Source organism: Eulemur rufifrons, chromosome 30 (assembly GCF_041146395.1).
Source record: "Eulemur rufifrons isolate Redbay chromosome 30, OSU_ERuf_1, whole genome shotgun sequence".
Taxonomy (NCBI): domain Eukaryota; kingdom Metazoa; phylum Chordata; class Mammalia; order Primates; family Lemuridae; genus Eulemur; species Eulemur rufifrons.
Genome location: NC_091012.1, coordinates 71488085 through 71512370, shown reverse-complemented (window position 1 = coordinate 71512370; position 24286 = coordinate 71488085). Strand labels below are relative to the sequence as shown.

The 24286-nt window shown below is 35.8% G+C and overlaps 1 protein-coding gene across 1 annotated transcript in view; it reads left to right on the top strand.

The window, feature by feature from the left end:
* The window catches only part of DIAPH2 (diaphanous related formin 2), an 803657-nt gene that overhangs the window by 41746 nt on the left and 737625 nt on the right, over positions 1 to 24286 (top strand). The window contains exons 2-3 of the mRNA XM_069462797.1: positions 6684 to 6716; positions 9570 to 9746. Of these exons, the coding sequence (XP_069318898.1) occupies positions 6684 to 6716; positions 9570 to 9746 (210 nt within the window). The remainder of the gene's footprint in view (positions 1 to 6683; positions 6717 to 9569; positions 9747 to 24286) is intronic.

Sequence of the window (24286 nt, the reverse complement as noted above, 5' to 3'; positions counted from 1 at the left end):
TGATTGGTCTTACTGGTTTTTAAAGTTCAGAATGAGTACAGGATTTGAAAACTTGAAAGACAGGCCCCTGAATAGTAGTAACTACTTTCCTCTGTGACTGCTGCTGATCTGAATAGGTATTGGGCAGAGATGTTGTCCAGAGAAATCAAACCCTGGATCAGTGGTTGATGTTGATTGCCTTCCTCAAGGTCCTTTCTAACTTGGAAAACACATGGAGGTTTATAATAGGGTACTACCTTATCAGAGCTCTCAGAATCTTTACATTGTAATTGTTCTTTCATTCCTCTGATCTTCAACTAGACCGTAACCTCCATAAAGGAAGAGAGCATGCTTACCTTGTTTACCATTGTATTCCTAGTGCCCAACACTGAGCAGGTGCATAGTAGATGCTCAAATATTTGTTCAGTTGAATTGAGGGTGGTTTTCCTCGTCCTATTGTCTCTGCCCTTCTTGAAGAGCAAGAAACCTAAAGCTGGATAAATAATTGTTGTAATTGACAACTTACTCCCCTCCCCTCCCCTCCCCTCCCCTCCCCTCCCCTCCGCTCCCCTCCCCTCCCCTCCCCTCCGCTCCCCTCCCCTCCCCTCCCCTCCCCTCTCCTCTCCTCTCCCTTTCTTTTTTTTTTTTTTTGAGACAGAGTCTCACTCTGTTGCCCCAAATAGAGTGGAGTGCAGTGGCATGATCATAGCTCACTGTAGCCTCCAACTCCTGGGCTCAAGGGATCCTCCTGATTCAGCTTCCTGAGTGACTGGGACTACAGGCACACACCACGATGCCCCATGATGCCCAGCTAATTTTTTCTATTTTTGGTAGAGACAGGGACTTGCTCTTGCTCAGGTTGGTCTTGAACTCCTGACCTCAAGCCATCCTTCGGCCTCGGCCTCCCAGAGTGCTAGGGTTACAGGCATGAGCCACCATGCCCAGCCTATTCATTTTCTTTAAAAGAGAAGAAAAATAGTCAAATAGAGTTCAATAAGTTTTTGAGTTGGTGGTGAGACTTTTGAATTATATGCAATTTAGTTGTCCAAATTCTGTGGTACCAGAGTAATTGCGCAATGTTTATAAAACATTGTATTACCATGTAACATTATCCATAAGAGAGTTGAATCTTTACATCTTGCTGTTTTTGTTAATTTTTGCCTGATTGAGAAAATTAAAACTTAATTTTCTTACAATAATGACTCTTGCATTGCAATCAGAACTTCAGCGTTAGAGTTTATAAGTAAGGCAGCCATTTCTCTTATTCTTAAGGGGTTGAGGCTCTGGCATGATACTTTTATAATTATGCAATACTCATATAATACTTTACTAAGTTATATTTAATATAGATGATCATAAATGAAGTTTAATAAACTCTGATTGCTTGACTAATGCACAGTCTTATTGCTTTTCCAGAGTTGATTTTAATGAAAATATATGGTCACTATACTTATTGGTGCAATATATCCTCATTGTAATGACTATTATCATTAGATTTGCATAATAAAAACTTACTAAAATGACTTTAATCAGTGCTTTTAATTCAGGGGTGTGACTCTAATAAGATTTTTTGGGGGGTCATTTTTGTTTCTTGTTCTTTATTTTTTTAACTCCATAGTAGCTCTGTAGCTTGTACACAGGAGTAAAATCCACATATGTTTACTTGTATGTAGTGTGAAAGGGAGATGCACCCATCTATATAAATTACATTCAGATCAAATTTGAGAGCTTGTCTCTGAAGAGCATCATTATAAATGAAAATGTATTCTAATACTATGCAACCATTTCAAACGTGTCTTAAAGGTTAGTTCACATAAAAATTACTGTGATTTAATCTTATCAAAACACAACTCTTTATGGTTCTCTGAACTTTTTTGGGTGTTTTTGTTGTTATTCTCAAGTCCTTTTGTACCTTTCTTTTTTGATTAATACATAAAGACAATTGTGTGGCAGAAATAATTTGTTTTATATTGCAGAACATTTAATTATAACTTATACAATGATTTCTTTTTTTTTTTTTTGAGACAAAGTGTCGCCTTGTTGCCCTGGCTAGAGTGCCGTGGCATCAGCCTAGCTCACAGCAACCTCAAACTCCTGGGCTTAAGTGAGCCTACTGCCTCAGCCTCCCGAGTAGCTGGGACTACAGGTATGCGCCACCATGCCCGGCTAATTTTTTCTATGTATATTTTAGTCGGCCAGATAATTTCTTTCTATTTTTAGTAGAGACAGGGTCTCGCTCTTGCTCAGGCTGGTCTCGAACTCCTGACCTCGAGCGATCCATCCACCTCGGCCTCCCAGAGTGCTAGGATTACAGGCGTGAGCCACCGCGCCCGGCCCTATACAATGATTTCAATTCATTTTTAATGTACAGTGGCCAAAAATCACCTCTTCTGAAACTCAACCTCTTCATATCTGCTTAAAGATTTTCCTTTTCAAGGCAGGACACAGTGGCTTATGTTTATAATCCTAGCACTTTGGCAGGGCAAGGTGGGAGGATTGCTTGAGGCTAGGAGCTTGAGACCAGCCTGAGCAAGAGGAAGACCCCGTCTCTACAAAAATAGAAAAATTGGCCGAGCATGGTGGCCCACGCAGGTAGTCTCAGCTATTCAAGATGCTGAGGCAGGAGGATCGCTTGAGTCCAGGAGTTTGAGCTATGATGAGGCTGTTATACTCTAGATCGGGTGACAGAGCAAGATCCTATCTCAAAAAAAAAAAAAAAAAAAAAAAAAGGATTTTCCTTTTCAGTAGCTTTTTTTTCTGAACAGTTGTAGAGTTCTAAATAATGTTATAATATTTGTGAAATGGAATATTTATGAAAGCAGATTTTTACATGAGGGAAATCTATGAGAAATATCCATATTAGGTTAAATGTGCACAGTTATATAGGATATACACACTGTGGTTGAATGAAATTTATAAATCAGAAAATCAGAAGCAGTGTTTTTCTTTATGGTTCTCTATCACAAGTAATTGGGATAATTTTTTACATGAGTATAATTTCCTATGTGCCTTGGGGTACTCCATCAGTCTAGAGGATGTCCGTTAGGAAAAAAATAATTATTTTTTTTGTTTTTGAGATATGATCTTGCTTTGTTGCTCAGGCTGATCATAGCTCACTGCAGCCTCGAACTCCTGGGCTCAAGCAATCCTCCCACCTCAGCCTCCAAGTAGCTGAGACTACAGACATGTACTACCATGCTTGGCTTAAACAATTCTCTAAGAATAAAATAAACAGGCCAGGTACAGTGGCTCACTCCTGTTATTGTAGCACTTTGGGAGCCTGAGGCAGGAGGATTGCTTAAGGCTAGGAGTTCAAGACCAGCCTGAGCAAGAGTGAGATCCTATCTCTACAAAAAATAGAAAAATTAGCTGGGCATCATGGGGCATTGTGGTACGTGCATATAGTCCCAGCCACTCAGGAGGCTGAGGCACGAGGATGGCTTGAGTCCAGGAGTTGGAGGCTGCAATGAATTATGATGACACCATTCACCGCTGCACTCTAGCTTGGGCGACAGAGCAAGACACGGCCTCCAAAAAAAAAAAAAAAAAAGAGGAATAAAATAAACAGCACAATCCTTCTCTGGTATTATTTCTGACCAGGGGGTCCACATTTGGTTTATCAACAACTAAAACTCTAAAGTCAAGGAGAACCCTAGAAATAGAAGTGTATCTAGCAAAATGGACATTCCAGGTCAGAGGGAGCAGTAGGGGCACAAACAGGACATGATGGCATATGCATTGTGAACAGGATTTCAACTTTTGTTTTCTATAGCACAGGGATCATGAGGGAAGAAGTGGAAGGTAGCCTAGGGCTGAGTCATACAGGGCTTTGAATGCCATATTAAGGATATTTGTATTTATTCTGTAGGTCTACAGGCATTGAATATTTATGAACGGGAATGTGATAGTCCTTTATAGTCTTTATGGAGTTTCAGTGTGTCAACACTGCTTTAGGTATTAGGTGTACATCCCTAAACCAGACGGACAACAATCCCTGTCCTGTGGAGCTCACATTTTTAGTGGGAAAAACAGACCAAGATAATAATAATTATAGACTATGTTAGAATGTGCTAAATTCTACTGAAAAAAGGTAAAGTGGAGCATGTTAAAGCAGGTCAGGAGTGCAGGAATGTGTGGAGGAGACAGATGTTTTCCATTTGAAATAGGATGGACAGGATAGGCTTCATTGAGCAAAACCTTGAAAGAGGGGATGAGGGAATAAGCCATATGGAAAAGAGCCTTCCAGGAGAGGGAAGAGCCAGTGCATGTTGCTTATTGCCTTATTGGGGAGCAATGAGGGGGTCAGTGTGACTGGAGCTGGGTGAATGAAGAGAGTAGTAGGAGATGAGGTCTGAGGCATATGGAGAGTGTGCAGATCAGGAGGGCCTTGTAGGTCATTGTAACAACTTTGACTTGTATTAGGAGGGAAAACAGAGAGCCCTTGCAAAGTTTTGAGCCAAGGAGTGACATGATATAACTTCGGTTTTCATAGTATCACTTTTTGTGCTGTGTTCAAAATTAACTGTAGGAGAGCAAAGGTGGAAACAGGGAGACAGGAGGTTACTGCAGAAATCTAGGTAAGCGCTGATGATGACTTGAGCCATATCTTTGTGGACTGCAGAAAGATTATCATGGGACTGGACAACTGCTTGACTATTGGGAATGAAGGAGAAGGAGGAGACCAAGGTGACATGGAAGTCTTAAACCCAGCCAAATGGAATGCAGGCAGAACCACTAACAAATGTTACCCTCTTATTTGCAAAATGAGAGGCTTTGACCAGATTGTCTCAAATTCTATCCAACCCTAATAGTCTCTAACTTCATACTGTGTGTTTTAATATGGACCAAAAGTATGTTAATTCCAAAGAAGAGAGCAGTAGTGGGGAGAAAAGAAGATTTAAGTCTCTTCCCACAAGACCAGGTAGAAATATTACTAGCAATTCTTTTTTCTTGTGTCTGTCTTACATGATTAAACGTCAACATGTATTCAGTTGAGATACAAATTCGAAGCATTTTAGAAACATGTGTACCTTAACTTAGAGAATTTGACTAAAGCAAGTCAGATTTTCCCTTAATTTACATTCTTGCTTTGGAGATATAGATGTGTTTCTAATCTGGATTTTATAACCCCAAAGGAAGGGAAGACAAGGAAAGCAGTAGTTGCTTGAGGAATTGTATCATCTGTCTCAAAAACGCAGGTGGACAGGCACACATCCGGATGGTAGCAGGGTTAGTTGAGGCATTTTTGATACTTTGTCATTTCTTTCTCTGATTTTGCGTCACAGGAAATCACAAAGCTTGTCACTGTGCATAAAACAGTTTTCTGTAACTCACGAGAAAAATTAGAGAGAAAATACCTGGTAGAGAGAGTCATAGGGTGAATTCATCTTTCTTAAAGTGGCTTCAGTTCTGATATAAATAATCCCCCCCTGTTTCCTAGGCAGTAAAGATTGGTTGGGGTTTCTGTCAGCAGGATGTGATGAAGACATAGTACAGAGATTAGAAGTTTAGATCCCTGAGGGAATCAATGGATTAAAAGTAGAAAAAGAGCTAAATATATTAGTGTATTTGCCCTGGCTGATTTAGGGGAGGATGATCTTTAACAGCACTGGGTTGGTGGTATTTGAAGACAATTTCCTGAGATTCTAAGATCAGGGAATTCTCACTTACTTAAAAATCATAATGGAATCCTCCCCACCAGTTAAAAGACCACATTTTTTTTAGTGAAAAGGGATATGAGCATTCATAACCAAGTTGGTAAACATTATTCAGCTTGTATTGTAAGAAATAAATGTATAGGATGTGGCAGAAGGGTTAAATTCTATTCCTAACAGATACAATAAAAAAATCTGCTTCTTTCCTGGTCACACCCCTAAATGGTATCATAACATATTTTACAATATGATAAGAACTCCACTGTGTGTTATTGTAAGGTCTTGAAGTATCTTCTGAGTCATGGAAGATTACTAAATTGTTAGGTATTTAGTATTGTGTTGTACTCTAATTCTTCAAATAGTAGTGCCCATGTATGTTATGTGATAGTTTTTATTAGCCCCAGTATATTTTATTAACTAGAATCAACCATTTCCAGTGATTCTCAGTATTAGAAAACCAAATGCAAAAAAACAGTGTTGGAAGTTTTTGAAAAATGGGTGTATATTAATAGAATCACTAAGTTCAATTTTATTTAGAGCATTTATAAAGATATCCTTTAAATATTCATCACATGTAACAGAGTTCTTAGACCAACCTGTTTTATTATATTTTACTACCGTTAAATGTGACATTTTTCTTATTGTGCATGTTGTTTAATTTTGGTATCTTAAAAACATGATTATTCATTTCAAAACTTCAAAAAAACCTGCAAGTGCTGATGATTTTGTTGTCTCTTTTCTTACATTTGAACACTGTGGTAGTGATATCTAATCCAGATCTCACTTTAGGACTTTGGGAGCCATATTTAAAAACAAATGGATACCCCCCCCCCCCCCCGACAAACCGTTATTTTTAAATCTTTAAAAAGTTTTTTTTCCCTTTTGTTAATAATGTATTCTTTATATATTTGAACTTTCTAATTCTTGTTGACTATTTACAGTTGATAATATAAAAGAATTATTCTATTATTATTTTGTTGTTTGATCAATGAATTTCTCTTATCTGACTGATGTTTCTTCCTTTTGTTTGTTTCCTTTTGGTTTTAATAGAACATTCAAATAAAAACTTTGGCAGATGATGTGGTAAGGTGGTCTTAGCAGCACGTTATTATATTACTTATGCATGTTGCCTTTTAATTAAAATGGGTGGACATTAAAGCATTGATGTATGTAAGATATAAAATGTCTGGATGTTTATAAATTACAGTAGAATGGAATAATTGTCAAGAGATTAGATTTTCTTTTTTGAATATTAACCTAAACAATTATGAGATCCTAACAAAATTTTGATATCATTCCTGATATATACCCTAACCAAATGTTTTTTAAAATCTCTATATAAATCTAGACTCTGGAAAACACAGATGTTTTCTTTTTTGATAGCCAAATACCTTGTGACTATATTAAACATTAATATTGGAGGAAATTAGTTTCAAATAGGAAATTAGTTCATTATGTTAGTCAGGTGCTATTACATTTAAAAACCTTAAATATTTTCAAGCTGAGTCTATCATAGTGTATCTTATTAAAAGTTATGGGCTCAAAATTTAAATGTGTCCTTTTATAGCTAAACTTTTAAAATAGTATTTTAAGCAGTGTCAGTTTTTTTTCTGTGTGATATTACCTATCTACAAATAATGTAAAATAGTGTTAGTCCTCTAAGGAGATGAGGGTACATGTGGCTTAACTTCATTTTCTTACCAAGATGTGGCTGAAATCAAAAGCCAATTTTCTAGATAAAAAAGTGAAGGACATAGTGGAAGATCAAATATATATGTAAGTAATGCTACTCAGTGAAAAAGCTAGTACTGTGAAAGTAAATATTAAGTGATAGGAAGGGAAAGGAAAAGAGATAATGTTGATTTAATGGTCAATTGCATATTTAAATGCTTTCATGTCCACCGTATTTCTTAGTGAAAATTGACTGTTGAAATTTGGCTCAGCTTATTTGGGATTACTTAATTTTTTTTCTGGAGTTGTTTGAAGATATACTACATATCTAAACCAACTTAATTTCCCTCAAAGTGTTACAAGAAAATTAGAAAATATAGTTCAAGGTGATTCAAAGTAATGAATCTTAAGTTAATGTGAAGACTGGAATAGGAACCAGGGGCTTATGAATTTAGGCAAGTCACTTTTTCTGCAAAATGAGGGAATTGGGCTAGATGATTTTTCAAGTTTCTTCTCAGCTCTAAAATATTATGATTTACATAATCTTTTTGTAAGCAACCATGTACTCAAATCAATTTCGTAAACCTAAATAAGCTGCTTAAAACTGGTCGTATTTGTTTCAAAGTACACCTTTTACTTAACAAAAAGTGTTCTTTGAATTAATAAAATAAAAGGTATGTTCTTTTAATGGGGTCAACATAATTTTACATATGCTGTGGTAATAATTACTGTGATGCTTTTTGTACTGTTGAAGTAATTTATAATGACGCTGGCAACACGGCAGTGAATGAAGATGTACTGTCCTCATGTCTAACATGTCTGCTTATTTAACGGGAGCTGATGGAATGCATGTGCTTCCTAACAGAAACCTGAATAAAACTGAGTTGCATTCAGTTTTATGTACATTACTAATTTTTGATGTTTAATGTTTCATGGTTTAAAATAGAATGGCCTTTTACATGGAACTGAAGTCATTAACTCACTTTATGTGAAATAGCAAGCTAATTATTAGAGATTGTACATGGAATCAATGGTTCAAAGTCAATATCCATAAAATAGCAAGTTCTTCCTAATAGTATTTGTAGGAAGAAGACATTTTTTTTTTTTTTTGAGACAGAGTCTCACTTTGTTGCCCAGGCTAGAGTGAGTGCCGTGGCGTCAGCCTAGCTCACAGCAACCTCAAACTCCTGGGCTCAAGCGATCCTCCTGCCTCAGCCTCCCGAGTAGCTGGGACTACAGGCATGCACCACTATGCCCGGCTAATTTTTCTATATATATATTTTTAGTTGTCCATATAATTTTTTTCTATTTTTAGTAGAGACGGGGTCTTGCTCTTGCTCAGGCTGGTCTCGAACTCCTGACCTTGAGCGATCCACCCGCCTCGGCCTCCCAGAGTGCTAGGATTACAGGCGTGAGCCACCGCGCCCGGCCTGGAAGAAGACATTTTTGTTTGTTATATTTCCAGTAAGTAGAAAAAGTGATGTTTTAATTTTTGTTTTGCTTCCTCATTGGTCCTACGTTTCAGGAAAGAAAAAGTTGGGGGAAAATAGTAATAGTAACAGCAACAATAATAATAAATAACCGTTAAGGGCAATAAACATGTTAACTTATTTAAATCTCACAATAACCTTATGGTGTAGGTAATATCATTATTTTTATTTTAGAGATGAGGAAATGGTCATAGAGAGACTGTTCACAGGGTTACTCAGCTAGCAGATGACAGAGCCTGCATTCAAATCCAGGTCGTCTGGCTTCAGAGTCCGTGCTCTTAACCACTGTACTGCTACACTGACAAATTTTTCATATATACTTATCACAAATTTTGCCACTTTGAAGAAGAGAAACATTACCATAATTTCCCCTTAGAATTGGGTATCAGTGGCTCTTTTTATTTTCTTTCTCTTTTCTTCATAATTTTAAAGTTGCCACCAACGACACATTCTCCCTGAAACAACCAGCAGGACTTTGATCTGAGACTTTTTTTACCGACTTACTGTGCAAAACAGAAATGACAAGGGAGTAAGTTTTACTTCTGAGGAATACTTTTTACCCCCAGACTTCTGAGGCTGAAGAGCTACTTCCAGGTTTCAAAATAGTACAATCTCTAACTGGAGCTTGCTGCTTAAAACATTTTGTCAAAAGATGATAATGATATATATATATATATATATATATATATTATACTAAGTACCATTTTGATGTTTCAGTTCTTCATGTTCGTGGTTCTTGATCTTTTTCTTATGGCTTTTTTGTTGTTGTTTGCAGCGTGACCGAATTACAAGTTTTAGAAAATCTACTGTCAAAAAAGAAAAACCTCTTATTCAACATCCTATTGATTCTCAAGTCGCGATGAGTGAGTTTCCTGCAGCTCAGCCATTATATGATGAACGGTCTTCGAATTTGTCAGAAAAGGAAGTACTGGATCTCTTTGAAAAAATGATGGTAAGTTAGACACCTAATTTTATTGTAATTTTAAAATGTATGTGCCCCAAATAGCACTAGGTTTTAAGTAGGTGTGTTTGTGTGGACTGTGTTTATATTATGTAAAGGAGATACGATAGAACTATCTGCCAAAGTATCTGTTTTTTTCAGCTAAAGCATCCTTACCTGTCTGTCTCTTCTACTATGAGCTCCTAAAAGTGGGGGCAGTTTTATTTATCTTTGTTCTCTAATATTTAGTAGTCTCTGGCACATTGAATCAATTTTTCAGTTAACTAATTTGTGTGCCTATTTCTATAAAGCAAAACAGGCCTATGTCCACTTTGCTGAAAATAGCACAAGGCTTCTTGTTGGGTGTGTGAAGTAGAATTGAGAGAGCAGAGGCTTAGAAACAATAGAGGGAACAGAGAAATTAATTTATCCAGGTGTGTTCTATTAGCAATAGTCATGTGACCTACATTTTCTAGTATGTTTCTTATGTTTTATAGCTTGCAGTCTAAATTATTTCTTAGGTAATGAATATAATATTTTGAGTATTCAGCAGTTTATGGTAGAAGAGTGGAGAAATGAAGCATCGGACCATATTACATTGGTTAGCTTGACCAGAGAACTGGAGATCCTGATTCATGACTCAATTTGTTTAAAATTCTATCCCACTTATCACCGTAAGTTTTCTGTGGATGCCTATTTATCTATAGTTAGGGTCTACAAGAGTTTCAAAGGCCCCCTTGCACCAAAATAAAAGGTTAATAATCTGAAATCTTGATCCTTCTACTCTGCCCACTGTGGAACATCTTATCACCACCCCTCTCCCCACCCCCATAATTTCTCTCCACCTAGAAGAGTTAGCAGGCCTTTAATATATTCGTTGAAAGTTGTGGAAAGTATACAAACAAAAATTCCATTTATCTTTAAACTTTTCCTTGACTATTCCTTCTATCTAGCCACAGTTGGCATTTAGCTTTTCCTCTGGAACAAGTCCTGGCATTTTCACCCTCTTCAATTCTTCCTCCTAATCTTATGGTACACCCTTTTTCCTGCTGCTAGCTCCATGCCATCTTCTTTGAACCATCTTTCAACAACCTTTTCCCTTGTGAAGTCTGTTATCTGCTGACTTTCCTTGATGATGATAGCACCTGGCTATCCATTTGTCCTTTTCCCTTGCTACTCATTTTGGTGACTTCAACTACTATGTTGATAATCCCTTCAGTACATTTTTGCTCTTAGTTTCATGATATCCTAAACTTTAACCTCTGCATTTGTATGTTTAGCTAATTATAGGTACGACTTGTGGGGGTAAGGGGAAACTTCTTCTTTTTCTGAAAAGTTTGCTGAAAGATCAACTCACAGTTAAGGCAGATTAATAAGAGGTAGAGGTTTATTTACCATGGGCATGGGAAGAATCACAGAGTGATTACCCAATATCCCAATGGGATCCAGATATTTTTATACCATCCTTTTAGAAGGGAGGGGTGATGAGGAATATAGGTAATTCTGTTTAGGGGCAATAAATGGTTGCTAGGGAGGATGAATGGATGGGGTAAAGAGATTGACTTGTAAGTGATTCTCTTTGCAAATTAAATTAACGTGAGAGACAGGTATGATATTTAAAATGATTTGGGTCAGGTCCGGTTGCAATCTTGATCTTTTTTTCCTTTGGGTGAGGTCTGGTTGCAATCTTAATCTTTTTTTCCCCTACAATATATCGAGATAATAGAGAAGGGAAGGGAAGTTAGTTGTTCTTTTGATGAGTCCATCTGGTTATGCAGATAGAGGGAACACCTCTTCCAAGGGCCTGTTGATCTCTAAGGGCCTTTAATTCAGGATACTCTTTACACCAAGGAGTCGAATTTTGGGGTGAAATTTCCTGAGCTGCTTCAGACCATACCTTGGACTGTGTCGTTCTCTGGAACAATTCCACCTCTAAGATCTTTAACTCTTAAATTTTCCTTGGAAGCTAAACAACCTATACTGCCTTTCCAAGGCCTTTAATTTTACAGAGCATGTATTGTATAGTGGTTAAGAACTTGAACTTTGGGGTCATTCAGACTTGGGTTTGACTTCTGGCTTTGCCATTAATTGCATCACCTTGTGGAGGTTATGTAAATTCTCTAAATTTTATTTTCCTTTACTGTAAAAACATATAAGAGGGTATATTTAATATAGTTATTTTTAGGATTAAATGAAATGATACTGCTAAAATAGTGCCTCACGTATATACTTTCTTTATTTTTTAATTTTAAAATATTAAGGGGGTACAAAATGTTTTTGTTACAGGACACCTTGTATAATGCTTAAAGTCAGGGCTTTTAATGTGCCTGTCATCAGAATAATGTTCATTGTACCTGATAGGTAATTTTTTGTCACTCACCCCCCTCCCACCCTAAGCTTTCTATATAAACAATTTTATAAATGTTTATAGCATTCTCTTTCTTTATCATATAAGCCCTATTCTTTTTTCAATCATCAATATTCCCTGATCACCTAGATGTCCCTCTGTTGTCCTATCTTAATTGCTGAAAACAATGACAACAAAAATAGAAAATTCCTTGAGATTATAAACTTTTAATCTTTTTAAATCTTTGTTCTCTTTACTCAGAAATTATACGTACAGCTTTAAGTTGCTGACCAATTTGGTTACGACTTTTTGCAGTATAGAAATAGTTCTCTGAGTTCATCAGTGGCACTGCCATATCCAGTTCGAAGTACAACACTATAGCACCATCTTCCACTCCATTCATTTTCCCAGTTACTTCTAATTGCTTGCCAAATCCCATTGGTTTTGCTTTTGTATAATAATGACCATTATATCTGTGTCCTCAGTTATCCCCCAGCTGTTCTTGCCCTACTTTAGACAATGTTCCTCTCTAGTTGTTTTTTGTGGCTACTAAAATAGTCTCCTAACTGATCTTCCTTCTGTCCTTCAGGTTTTGCCTATTCTAATCCAGTATTTCCCTATTAATGATTCTGACACAGATTCCTTTTCTGAAGCCTCAAGTGGGCTCTTATGTTTTTAGACAATCTTTTATATGTTCCTACTGCATTCCCTCAACTATACTACACATGACTATTTCACACCTTTACTTTGCCACTCAAACTTGGAACTCTTCCCCATCTTTATTCTCTGCGAATGACTTTGCTGCTAAATTTACTGAGTTAAATTAAATCAGGAGAGGACTTCCACAGGCTCCCAACACCTCATCTACCTAACTTTGATTGATTGATTGATTGAGTTAAGGTCTCATTCTGTTACCCGGGCTAGAGTGCAGTGGTATTATTGTAGCTCTCTGCAACCTGAAATTCCTGGGCTCTAGCGATCGATCCTGCTACAGGTGTGTGCTAGCATACCCAGCTAAGTTTTTCTGTTTTTAGAAGAGATGGGGGTCTCTCTGTTGCGCAGGCTGGTCTCCAGAGTGCTAGGATTACAGCGTGAGCCACTGCAGCAGGCCTACCTAACTTTCAGTATGTATACTCACCTAGTCTGTCTTGCTTCCTGTCACCGTAGATGAACTTTTCATGTCTATATCTTTCCACTTGTATATGAGATCCTATTCCTTTTCACCTACTCACAGATATTGCTGCAATAATTTTCTCCTCTCTTTATTTTAGCATTCCCAGCAACATACAAACATGTTGTCCCATCTTACAAAAACCTTCTCTTGACCCTATCTCTATTGCTAGGCTACCACTCCATTTATTTACTCTCCTTTGAAGCAAAACACCTCGCAGTAATTTTGTTTATACGCACTGTTTCCAGTTGCTCTCTTCTCACTTTCTCTCCTAAATTCACTCCAACCAGGATTCTATCCCACCTTTCCATTAAAACTGCTCTTATCAATGTCACCAAAGCTCTTCATGCTGCTAAATTCTATGGTCAATTCTCAGTTCTCATCTTATTTGACCTATCAGCAGCATTTGATACAGTTGATCATTCTCTCTAATTTGAAATACTTTTTTTTTTTTTTTGTTTCCTCAACATTCATCTGGTTTTCCTTTTACCTCTCAGGCTGTTCCTTTTCAATCTTCTTTGACGATTCCCCTTTCTGTCCTCAACCTCTAAATGTTGGAGAGGCCCAGGGATCAGTTCTTGGACATCTTCTTTTCTCTATCTGCATTACCTTCTTTGTTGATTGCAATCAGTCCTGTGGCTTTCAATTCCATTTGTATGCTCACACTTCTTAAATGTATTGCCAGCTTAGTCCTCACATCTGAACTTGAGACTCATATTTAACTTTGTAATCAATATCTCTCTTTGTATGTTCAATAGACCTCTCAAAATAATGTATACCAAACTGAACTGCTGATATTCCCATCCAAACCTGCTCCTCCAAAAGTCTTCTCCTTCTCAGTTGACAGTATCTCCATCCATCCACTTAGGTCAAAAACTGTGGATTTGTCCTTTACTATTATCTCTCTCTCTCTCTCTCTCTCTCACTCTCATATTCCACATTCAGTTCATCAAGAAATCCTATTAGCTCTCCCTTCAAAGTAAGATACTTGAAATAGCGACCATTTCTTACCACTTCCACTGGTACTACACTAGTTGAAGTCTCACTTAGATTACTGCAATAATGGTAGAACCGTTAGGACTACCACAATTCCTAACTGGTCCCCCTGCTTCCACCCATGACCCTCTACAGTACATTCCTAACACAGAAAAATTATCCGTTTAAAACAGGAGCATCATGTCACTTGGCTCCTCAAATCTCTACCATGGCTCCCATGTCACTCAGTGTAAAAAAGCCAATATACTTTCAATAGGCTGTAAGGCCCTATGTGATCTGACTCCCCACCTCTTTGATATCTTCCTCTACTACTCTCTCCCCCCTTGCTCACTGTGCTTCTGTCGCACACATGCCTATTATCTGATTGGAGCCCCAAGCAACAGTGATGCCTATTAGTTTTCAATTTTTTAATTTGTGTACAACTTTTATAATGTTTTTAAACTTTGTACATGTTTCTGTTTTGTGGTTTGAATAATTCTAGTGTTTCATCAGAAAATTATCATTTTCTTCTTTAAATGTGTGATTTTTTTAAAAAATTGCTTATTGAATTCATAAATGTGATTTAAAGAAATTACAACTTGTGCCACATTTTTCATAATTAGAAATTTGGAATAGTATATTAAGAAAAGGTATGTTTCAGGTTTGAGCATATTGTGTTATACTTTTATTTATTGAGTCTCATTTATATCATTATGTCACCCACATGCTCAAATGTTTTAAACTTGTATATTCAGACATTAACAATGTTTTTATATGCAGTAGTCAGATTGCTGGATCATATGATAGTTCTATTTTTAATTTTTTTAAAGAACTTCCGTACGTTTTTCATAATGGCTGTACTAATTTACATTCCCACCAACAGTTTGCAAGGGTTCCAATTTTTCCATACCCTTGCCAATACTTGTTATTTTTTGTCTTTTTAATAATAGCTATTCTGAAAGGCATGAGGTAATATCTCATTGCATTATGTTAAGTGAACTAAGCCAGGCACAGAAAACCATATACCACATAATCTCCCTTACATGTGGGATCTATAAAAGTTGAACCTATAGAAAAAGAGAGTAGAATGGTGGTTACCAGGGGTTAGGGTAGTTGGGGGGGGTGGTTTGGGTAGATGGTGATCGGAGGATACAAAATTTCATTTAGATAGGAGGATTAAGAGCTCTACTGGACAACATGGTGACTGTAGTTAATATATTATATTCTTGAGAAATGCTAAAAGAGGGGATGTAAAGTGTTCTTCCCACAAAAATGTGAGGTAATACATATTTTAATTAGCTAGATTTAGTCATTCCACAATGTATATATACTTCACAACATCATGTTGTACCTGCTATATACATGCAATTTTATCTGTCAATTAAAAAATTTATAAATGAATATATATTATTTTTAAGTAATATGATAATATAGAAATAAGATATCAGAAAAATATGGTTTGATTAAAATTAACAACCAAAATATTAACAGGAAACTTTAAGTATTGTATCTCTTCTTTGCGAGAAGTCTACTTGTACCTTGAATATTATATATTTTCTATATTATCTTTAGTTTAATTGTGATGAATTTATAGTGGACAGGTTATTTTATGAATAAGCATAGTTTTTGTTTCCTGTGTACTTGATGCTGAGGCATGAAACTAAACAGTTTATGGGTATTTTTTTAGTTGATCCTTATGACAGTGCCACAAAGTAGGGAACATTGCCGTACCTCGTTTTCAGATAAGGAAATTGAGGCTTAGAGAGGGGCTAAGAAAATTGGTTCAGCAGCTTGCCCAAGCTAGGAAGTGACTGAGCTGGAACTTAAATTTAGGTACATAGAAATCTAGAACACTGGCATTTTTGTAACATCTATATCTAATAATTTTTCATTAAAGCTAAATATAAAATGAATACATTTTCCTTGCACACGTATTGAGTGGAAGTAGAAGGCAACTCAGAGGTCCATTTTGGGTAACAGGTAAAGCCAGCCCGATGGAACGATGTCTGTAATCGCTTTTTACAGAGCATCAGTTGAAAAGAAAGAGGCCAACAATTTTAGTAATGGAAAACTGTTAAAATGTCATTATCACAGTTGATTGGGAGAACACACTTAATTCATTCTGTTTCTAAAACATGGAAGTAGATTTCCAGATATGAAATTTCCCATTTTTATTTCATTCGTGGGGGTATCCTTCCTTGTATTAATATAAATAATGTAAAAGATGTTCTTGTCCTACTTGATGGCTGTTATGACAATCTTGCTTCTCTTGAGTCTTTTGATGTTACCCTTTTTGGTGCAGTTCTTGTTGATTGGCTTTTTTAGACTTCAGAGAACTACAAAGGTTTAGACCATTTGTACAAAATACCATATATGTGTTTTAGGATAACATGCCGTGTGGTGTAAAATGCTTTAAATAATTGCATCAAATAGCATGACACACACAGAAGTGTGTGAGATGATTGAAAATAAATAAATTGCCTTAAAATTGCTAATACAATTTACTACTTAGAATTTCTGGGTAATGATATATTGGTGAAACTTTTGGTGAAAAAAATAATGAAAGACAATATTCAAATATAATCCTATCTTACTCTGATAATTGAAACTCTTGTTATGCCTGAGGATCATATCTTTCAATAGCAGTTCTCATTGTATAGGCTTGTAGATGTAGATACTAGAGTCAAATCTAAAATTACTGTAGGACATTAAAAAAATATTAGGTTTTTTATTCAGTTACTAATAGTTCATTTTAAAAATCACTTGGTTCTTTATAGCCAGGGAAATTGTGAAATAAGTCCAGTTAACTGAAAGGTCTGAGTGGTTTGGTTTTACTTTGATAGTGCGTTAGCAGGTTACTAATGTTCCATTGACTCTGACATCTCTTCTATGCATTGGTACATCACTTTTCATATTGTGGCTATTCAGTGACGCAATTATGGATGGACTTTCTGATTAACAGTATCAATAGCTATTGCTGACAGATTGAAAGCTCTAGGTTTGAAATTTTTAGATGATTGTTTATTTTATAGAGCATAAGCTCTTTATTAACAGTGTGTCTTCCATAATTTATAAAACTGAATTTTGTATTTAGAGTATAGTCACTGGCAATTATTAATTGAAAATTGGAAGTGGTTCTTTTATTAAAATGTTTAAGAATAAAAAACTCTTCAAAAAATATATGATTGCTATAATTACCTGTATGGGGTAAATTATACTTGCTCTTTAAGATTCCCTCTCATGTGCACAGTCATGTTTTAAAATCTTTTATAAGTAGATAAGGCTATTTAATAGTAAGATGAAAACAATACTGCTTCCACATTATTATTATTATTGATAGCATTATTTAGTTCTTCTGTGTTCTTGAATTATTTTTAATATTGGTAACTTAAAGTTTTTTTTAATATGAAGGGGGGAGTGAGGAGGGGGATTCAGTTTCCTTTTTTTTTTTTTTTTTGAGACATGCTGTCACCCTGGGTAGAGTGCAGTAGCATCATCTTAGGTCACCGCAACTTGACACTCCTGGGCTCAAGCCATCCTCCTGCCTCAGCCTCCTGAGTAGCTGGGACGATAGGTGCGTGCCACCACACGCAGCTAATTTTATCTATTTTTTGTAGAGATGGGGTCTTGCTCTTGTTCAGGCTGGTTTTGAACTCCTGGCCTCAAGCAATCCTCCTGCCTTGGGCTCCCAAAGTGCTAGGATTATAGGCATTAGCCACTGTATCCAGCCTATGTTTTTTAAGTGCTTAAAAAAAAGACGACTGTTTGAGGACACATGAAAATTATATGAATTTCAGTGTCTGCAAATAAAGTTTTGTTGAATGTGGTCATGCCCATTCGTTTATGTATTGTCTATAGCTCCTTTGTGCTATAGCAGAATTGATTAGTTGAGACAAAGACTGTGTGGCCCTCAAAGCCTAAAACATTTACTGTTTGGCAATTTACAGAAAAAGTTTGCCAACCTCTGGACTAGTCCCGTGTTCTCTAAACCTTTTGATTTCCTACCCCATCAGAAAAAAATATTTATATATACATTTATATATATATATATATATATATATATATTTGAGCAAGTAACCCCACATATTTTATTTAAAAATTATATACAACTATGTATGTACTAATATTATGTTCATTATAAAATACATAGTAAAGAATGAGAAAAACATGAAATGAACAAGATTTTTAAATGATTTAAAATGAGTTTATTTTATTTACTAGCATACAAAAGCCTTTGCTGTCATGATTAATAGCTTTTTAGTGAGAACAATATCAATATGTCATTATTTTTTATGTCTTGCTTAAAAATAGGCAGTAATTAGGTGGTTTAGTTCCAAGTTCATTTTATTTTGATATTTGGTTTAATGTCTGTCATTGTTGAAACATAAATCTGACTAAGATACATAGGTCCAAATGGAACAAGTGCATCTATAGCAACACTTATTAAATCATAGCATTAACTTTTATCAGTCCAATCCATGAATCAAGTAAAAGTTTCCTGCTGAACTGTGACTAGTAAATTTCCATCTTCCTTGACGACAGTTTCTGCAACTAATCTAGTGTTTCATTTCTGTATTTTTAAATAAAAGGATTCAAAATGGGCTTTAATAAATGGGAACATGGGCTCTTATCATTTTTCCATCCACATTCTTAATATGTAGACCCTTATCCTCATGTTTGTCTGCTCATGGCTGCCCCGGACACTGTGTCTAATACCAGGAAGAAGGAGGAAGAAGTGATTCAAGTAGAGGTAAAGGGAACTAACCTGGCAGTTGGGTCTGCCAATGTGTGTCTTTTCTAATAAAGCTGGTTTGAAAAGGAGTTACTTTAATTTTTATTTTATTTATTTATTTTTATTTCAGGATATTATGAGGGTACAAACATTTTGGTTACATTTTATGACTTTGCCTCACCCAAGTATGGATTAGAGGCATTTCTTCCCCTCCACAACACTCACTGTGTCCATTAGTTGTGAGTTTACCCTCCCGCCATCTCCTCATTGCTGGAGAATATTACTACCATGTGAGCACCATAGTGTTGATCCATTAGTGCCAATTTGATGGCGAGTACATGTGGAGCCTGTTGGTTCTTGTGATACCTCACTTCGGATAATGGGCTCAAGCTCTCTCCAGGAAAATATAAGAGGTGCTAGATCACCATCAATTCTTATAATTGAGTAATATTCCATTGTATACATATATCATATTTTAATAATCCACTCATGATTTGACGGGCACTTGGGTTGTTTCCACATCCTTGCAACAGTGAATTGTGCTGCCATAAACATTCGGGTGCAGATGTCTTTATTATAGAATGTCTTTTGCTCTTTTGGGTAGATGCCTAATAGTGCTATTGCTGGATCAAATGGTATTTCTATTTTTAGCTCTTTGAGGTATCTCCAAATTCTTTTCCACAGAGGTTGCACTAATTTGCAGTCCCACCAGCAGTGTAAGAGTGTTCCTGCCCCTCCACATCCACGCCAGCATTTGTTGGTTTGGGATTTTTTGATAGAGGCCAATCTCACTGGGGTTAGGTGATATCTCATTGTGGTTTTGATTTGTGTTTCTCTAATGATTAGAGATGTTGAGCATTTTTTTATATGTTTGCTGGCCATTATTCTGTCTTCTTTTGAAAAGTTTCTGTTCATCAAGAGATTACTTGTTTTTTTGTGAATGAAAAATGCCTAAGACATGCTAAATTTCAACAGTTCTTAAATACTTTATCTTGAGATAACCAGCGATATCTCTGTAAGGCACAAATTTTCATAGTCACTTCATATTTCATTTCTTTTTTTTTTTTTTTTTTTTTTTGAGACAGAGTCTCACTCTGTTGCCCAGGCTAGAGTGAGTGCCGTGGCGTCAGCCTAGCTCACAGCAACCTCAAACTCCTGAGCTCAAGCGATCCTCCTGCCTCAGCCTCCCGAGTAGCTGGGACTACAGGCATGTGCCACCATGCCCGGCTAATTTTTTCTATATATATTTTTAGCTGTCCATATAATTTCTTTCTATTTTTAGTAGAGATGGGGTCTCGCTCTTGCTCAGGCTGGTCTCAAACTCCTGAGCTCAAACGATCCGCCCACCTCGGCCTCCCAGAGTGCTAGGATTACAGGCGTGAGCCACCGCGCCTGGCCCATATTTCATTTCAAATGATTTTAAATATTCAATTGTATTTGAAATATCTTGATCTTATTTTTTAAAAAAAGCAACTTTATTGACTCTATGTAGCACTCTGTAACTTTGATGTTAACTTCTTGCAATGGCTTAAATTTTACATGTGGGTTAACCTTATAGTTTTTCCATAAAACATATTTTTACTAAATAAATTATTTTGGTAATATAATTACCAAATTATATTCAGTTTTCTCTGTTAGATTGTTCTATTTGTGACTCGAAGAAAAATAGTTTATACATGTCATTATTGAAACAATCTAGCAAATACTATAAGTTGAAATGTTAAAAAAAAAGCTGTATATTCATCCAGTTATATAGTAAACCTCCCATACTGAGTAATTTTTTTTAATACTTTAGCAAATTGTCAGCAGTGGTTTCTATATGTCTTCTGATGGTATTTGCTGACAAAGGAATGCAGTTTAGTTTACTGCCATGTTGTTTTGCATGTGTTATTTCAGCTGCTTTTTCCAAGTGTTTTCTTAATGCCGTGGGAACTTTTGTCTATTGCTGTTAAAGAAAGGAAATTCAAAAGAAGCTTCTAAACATGTATCATTAAGTTTATAAAATATCACTAAGGCACTGAATTGCATATCACATGATTCTAATTATTGCTGAGAAAATTGAAGAAGCTTTCTTCATGCTCCGAATGCTTAGATTTTAAATGGCCTGCTAATTTGAGGGGGCTTTATACTATCATTAGCTAATATTTTAAGGTACAATATGCATATAAAGTGAAGATCATCTCTCATGATTGATATATATCCATATTTCAAATAGTTACCCTAATAATTTCAATCTAGGCTGGGTGCAGGGTGGCTCACGTCTGTAATCCTAGCAGTCTAGGAGGCCGAGGTGGGAGTATCACTCCAGGTCAGAAGTTTGTGACCAGCCTGAGTAAGAGCGAGACCCCGTATCTACTAAAAAAATAGAAATTAGCCAGACAACTAAAAAATATATATATAGAAAAAATTAGCCGGGCGTGGTGGCACATGCCTGTAGTCCCAGCTACTCAGGAGGCTGAGGCAGGAGGATCGCTTGAGGCCAGGAGTTTGAGGTTGCTGTGAGCTGGGCTGACGCCACGGCACTCACTCTAGCCTGGACAACAGAGTGAGACTCTGTCTCAAATAATAGTAATAATAATAATTTCAATCTTTTGGGGCTAGCTTAATAGCCTTAAATTTTTGTTATTTTTACTGTATGGTAACAGATGAAAGGTTTATGAGTAGGAGATGTAACAGTCTAGCATTTTCTTGTTCCCTTGTGCTTTCATTGTTGTTATTATCCTATTATCCTCAATCTGTTGTCTTTGCAGTTATCTTTTAGAGCCACTTTTCCATTTAGTGAGGGTTGATTTAGTTAAAACCAGATAAAATAATCTGTAAATAAACCTAACCAGGTACACGTAAACCGTAGTATATTGCAATACACTGAAAGTGAACAAATATGCATTCTGAATACAACAAATACCCTATTCTTCCCCTGAGATATCTCTTGTACCATTTGGACCTACTGATCTAGTGAGGACTCCACTGTTTATTCTCATGTCAAATAATAATATTAACAAAAAAGTTTTTTTTGAATAACAATGTTTCCCAAACCCCAGGGGATCTATCTTTTATATAATCTCTGGACTCTGAAAGCCATTACTTGAAGATTAAGCTCAGGATTAAGGATTATGGGAAAGCAAAAATAATATTTCTGTTTTCTAATACTGAAATATTTTAATATATGTTCTGAATTTACCCTCCTGATTGGATTCTTCCAACAGGGCCTTGAAAGCAGAAATAGATGAAGAATTTTTATGTTATACTCAGTAACATTCAATTAATATCATTCTTTCCCCCCTGCTTTTGGCTCTATAGTATTTTTAGAAAGAATGTATTTTTTCTTTACCTTTGTTTTTCATCTGAGCTTCTATATGTAATGTGGCTACAGTCTATATAAAGTTAACTGGATCTTTTGAAAACATGAGGTAGTTAATTAATGCCAGAGAAAATTGGCCAATTATTTCATTATGTAGAAAACGCTTTATACATTTACTGGAATTTTAAAAAGAAATGTTTTGTCCTTTCTAACCCACAGAATCTAGGATAATTATGGAATATACCTTTAGAAAAAAATAAATGTTGTAAAAATCCACTAATTTATAACCTTAAACATAATTACTGTAATAAGTATAATTGCTATTCATGCTAGGATACATTTCTAGGTACTAAGGTGTCATTGGTTCATTCTATTTAGAGGTACAACTCCCCCCAGCCTAGAAGTTGGAGAATACTTGAATAATTACCATTAAGAAGTAGAATGACGAAGACAAGCATTTGATGGTGAGGTTATTTCTAGGTACTAAGGTGTCATTGGTTCATTCTATTTAGGGGTACAACTCCCCCCAGCCTAGAAGTTGGAGAATACTTGAATAATTACCATTAAGAAGTAGAATGACGAAGACAAGCATTTGATGGTGAGATCAAGGTCATATTTAAAAACAGAAAGTGGAAAATCCAGCCTTAAACTGCCATAAAGACATCTTGCAAAAAGAGAAACAATTTATAGAAAATTTGTAGAAATTTATAGCAGATTTATAGAAGGAAGGAGCAATGTGGGTTACTTCTATCTTATAAGAAACAAAGGGATGTAAGAACATAGAAGGTTGACATTTACCTCTCATAAAGCAAAATAGAAAAACAGTGCAATAGATAGGAAAATAGAAAGTCATGTTAGAAGATGAGGGGAAAGTTTAAAAATGTATGTCATCACCTGTTTACAGATTTATAGTGCTGGGGGGAGAGGAAGAAGGAGAGAGAGAGAATGAAAGTGAATACGAGTGAACAAGAATATATATGAATAGGCAGCTAGTTCAACTTTTGACCTTCTTATGTGACCCTACTCTTGTATGGCTCCTCAGTAATAACTTTAAGAATACAGTGTTTGCTGAAGAAGTGAAGAAATTTGTCTATAATAGGAAATTGTATCATGGCATTATGTAGAAGGAGAAAAAAATGGTTTAGTGTTTACGAATGTGTCTTTAAAAACATAAGTGGTCAGTTAGACTTCAAATAGTATTTTTTAAAACCACAAAATACTACATTTTTCTCATGTATTGTAGATATATCAAATAAATGTTAAACATGCTAAAAGCTTGCTTTTGTTTTGAGTACTATAAGAAATCAGTATGTTTAGAAGTAGTTTCATATTCAATTACATTGTTCAGAGTTAATATTGAATTATGAATATTGCTCTATTTAAAGTTTTATTATTGCATTATAAAGCTAGAGTTAATGATTTGGAAGTATTGATTGCCTAATTAGTAGTATATTTCTTATAAGAATAAGATGAGTCATTATGGTCTCTTGTGTTCATGTGAATGGTACCCATTCCTAATCAACCTATGCAGCAAATTATAGGTATTAAAAATGTTGCTGACTCTAATGTAAGTTAAAGTATTTAAAGAAAAGGTCCTAAATATCACATTGGTTCAGCAAATATTTACTAAATGTTTACTGCATTCCAGGAACTGTGCTCTTTGCTGGGAGTACGAACATAAATAAGTTCCTGCCCTCAATTAGCTTATAGTTTAGAAGAGACTGATTTACCACATAGTTTCAATGTAAGTGCTACATAAGGAATTGATAAGGAAGAGCAGGAGGAGGGTAGTCATTTCCAAATGTTTTAGGGGAAATCTTCCTGGAAAATTAGTGGTTGAGCACAATCTTGAAGTTAGCCACATATGGATTTGGCAGAGGTTGGGAGGAGGCAGTTAACAGAGGGAAAGTGTGGTAAAGATGACAATATTTCAGGCAAGGAGAACAGCATCATGAACAAAATACTGAAGTGTGGAACAGCATAGTGTATGTAGCAAAACTACAAATAGCCTAGCATTATTAAAACA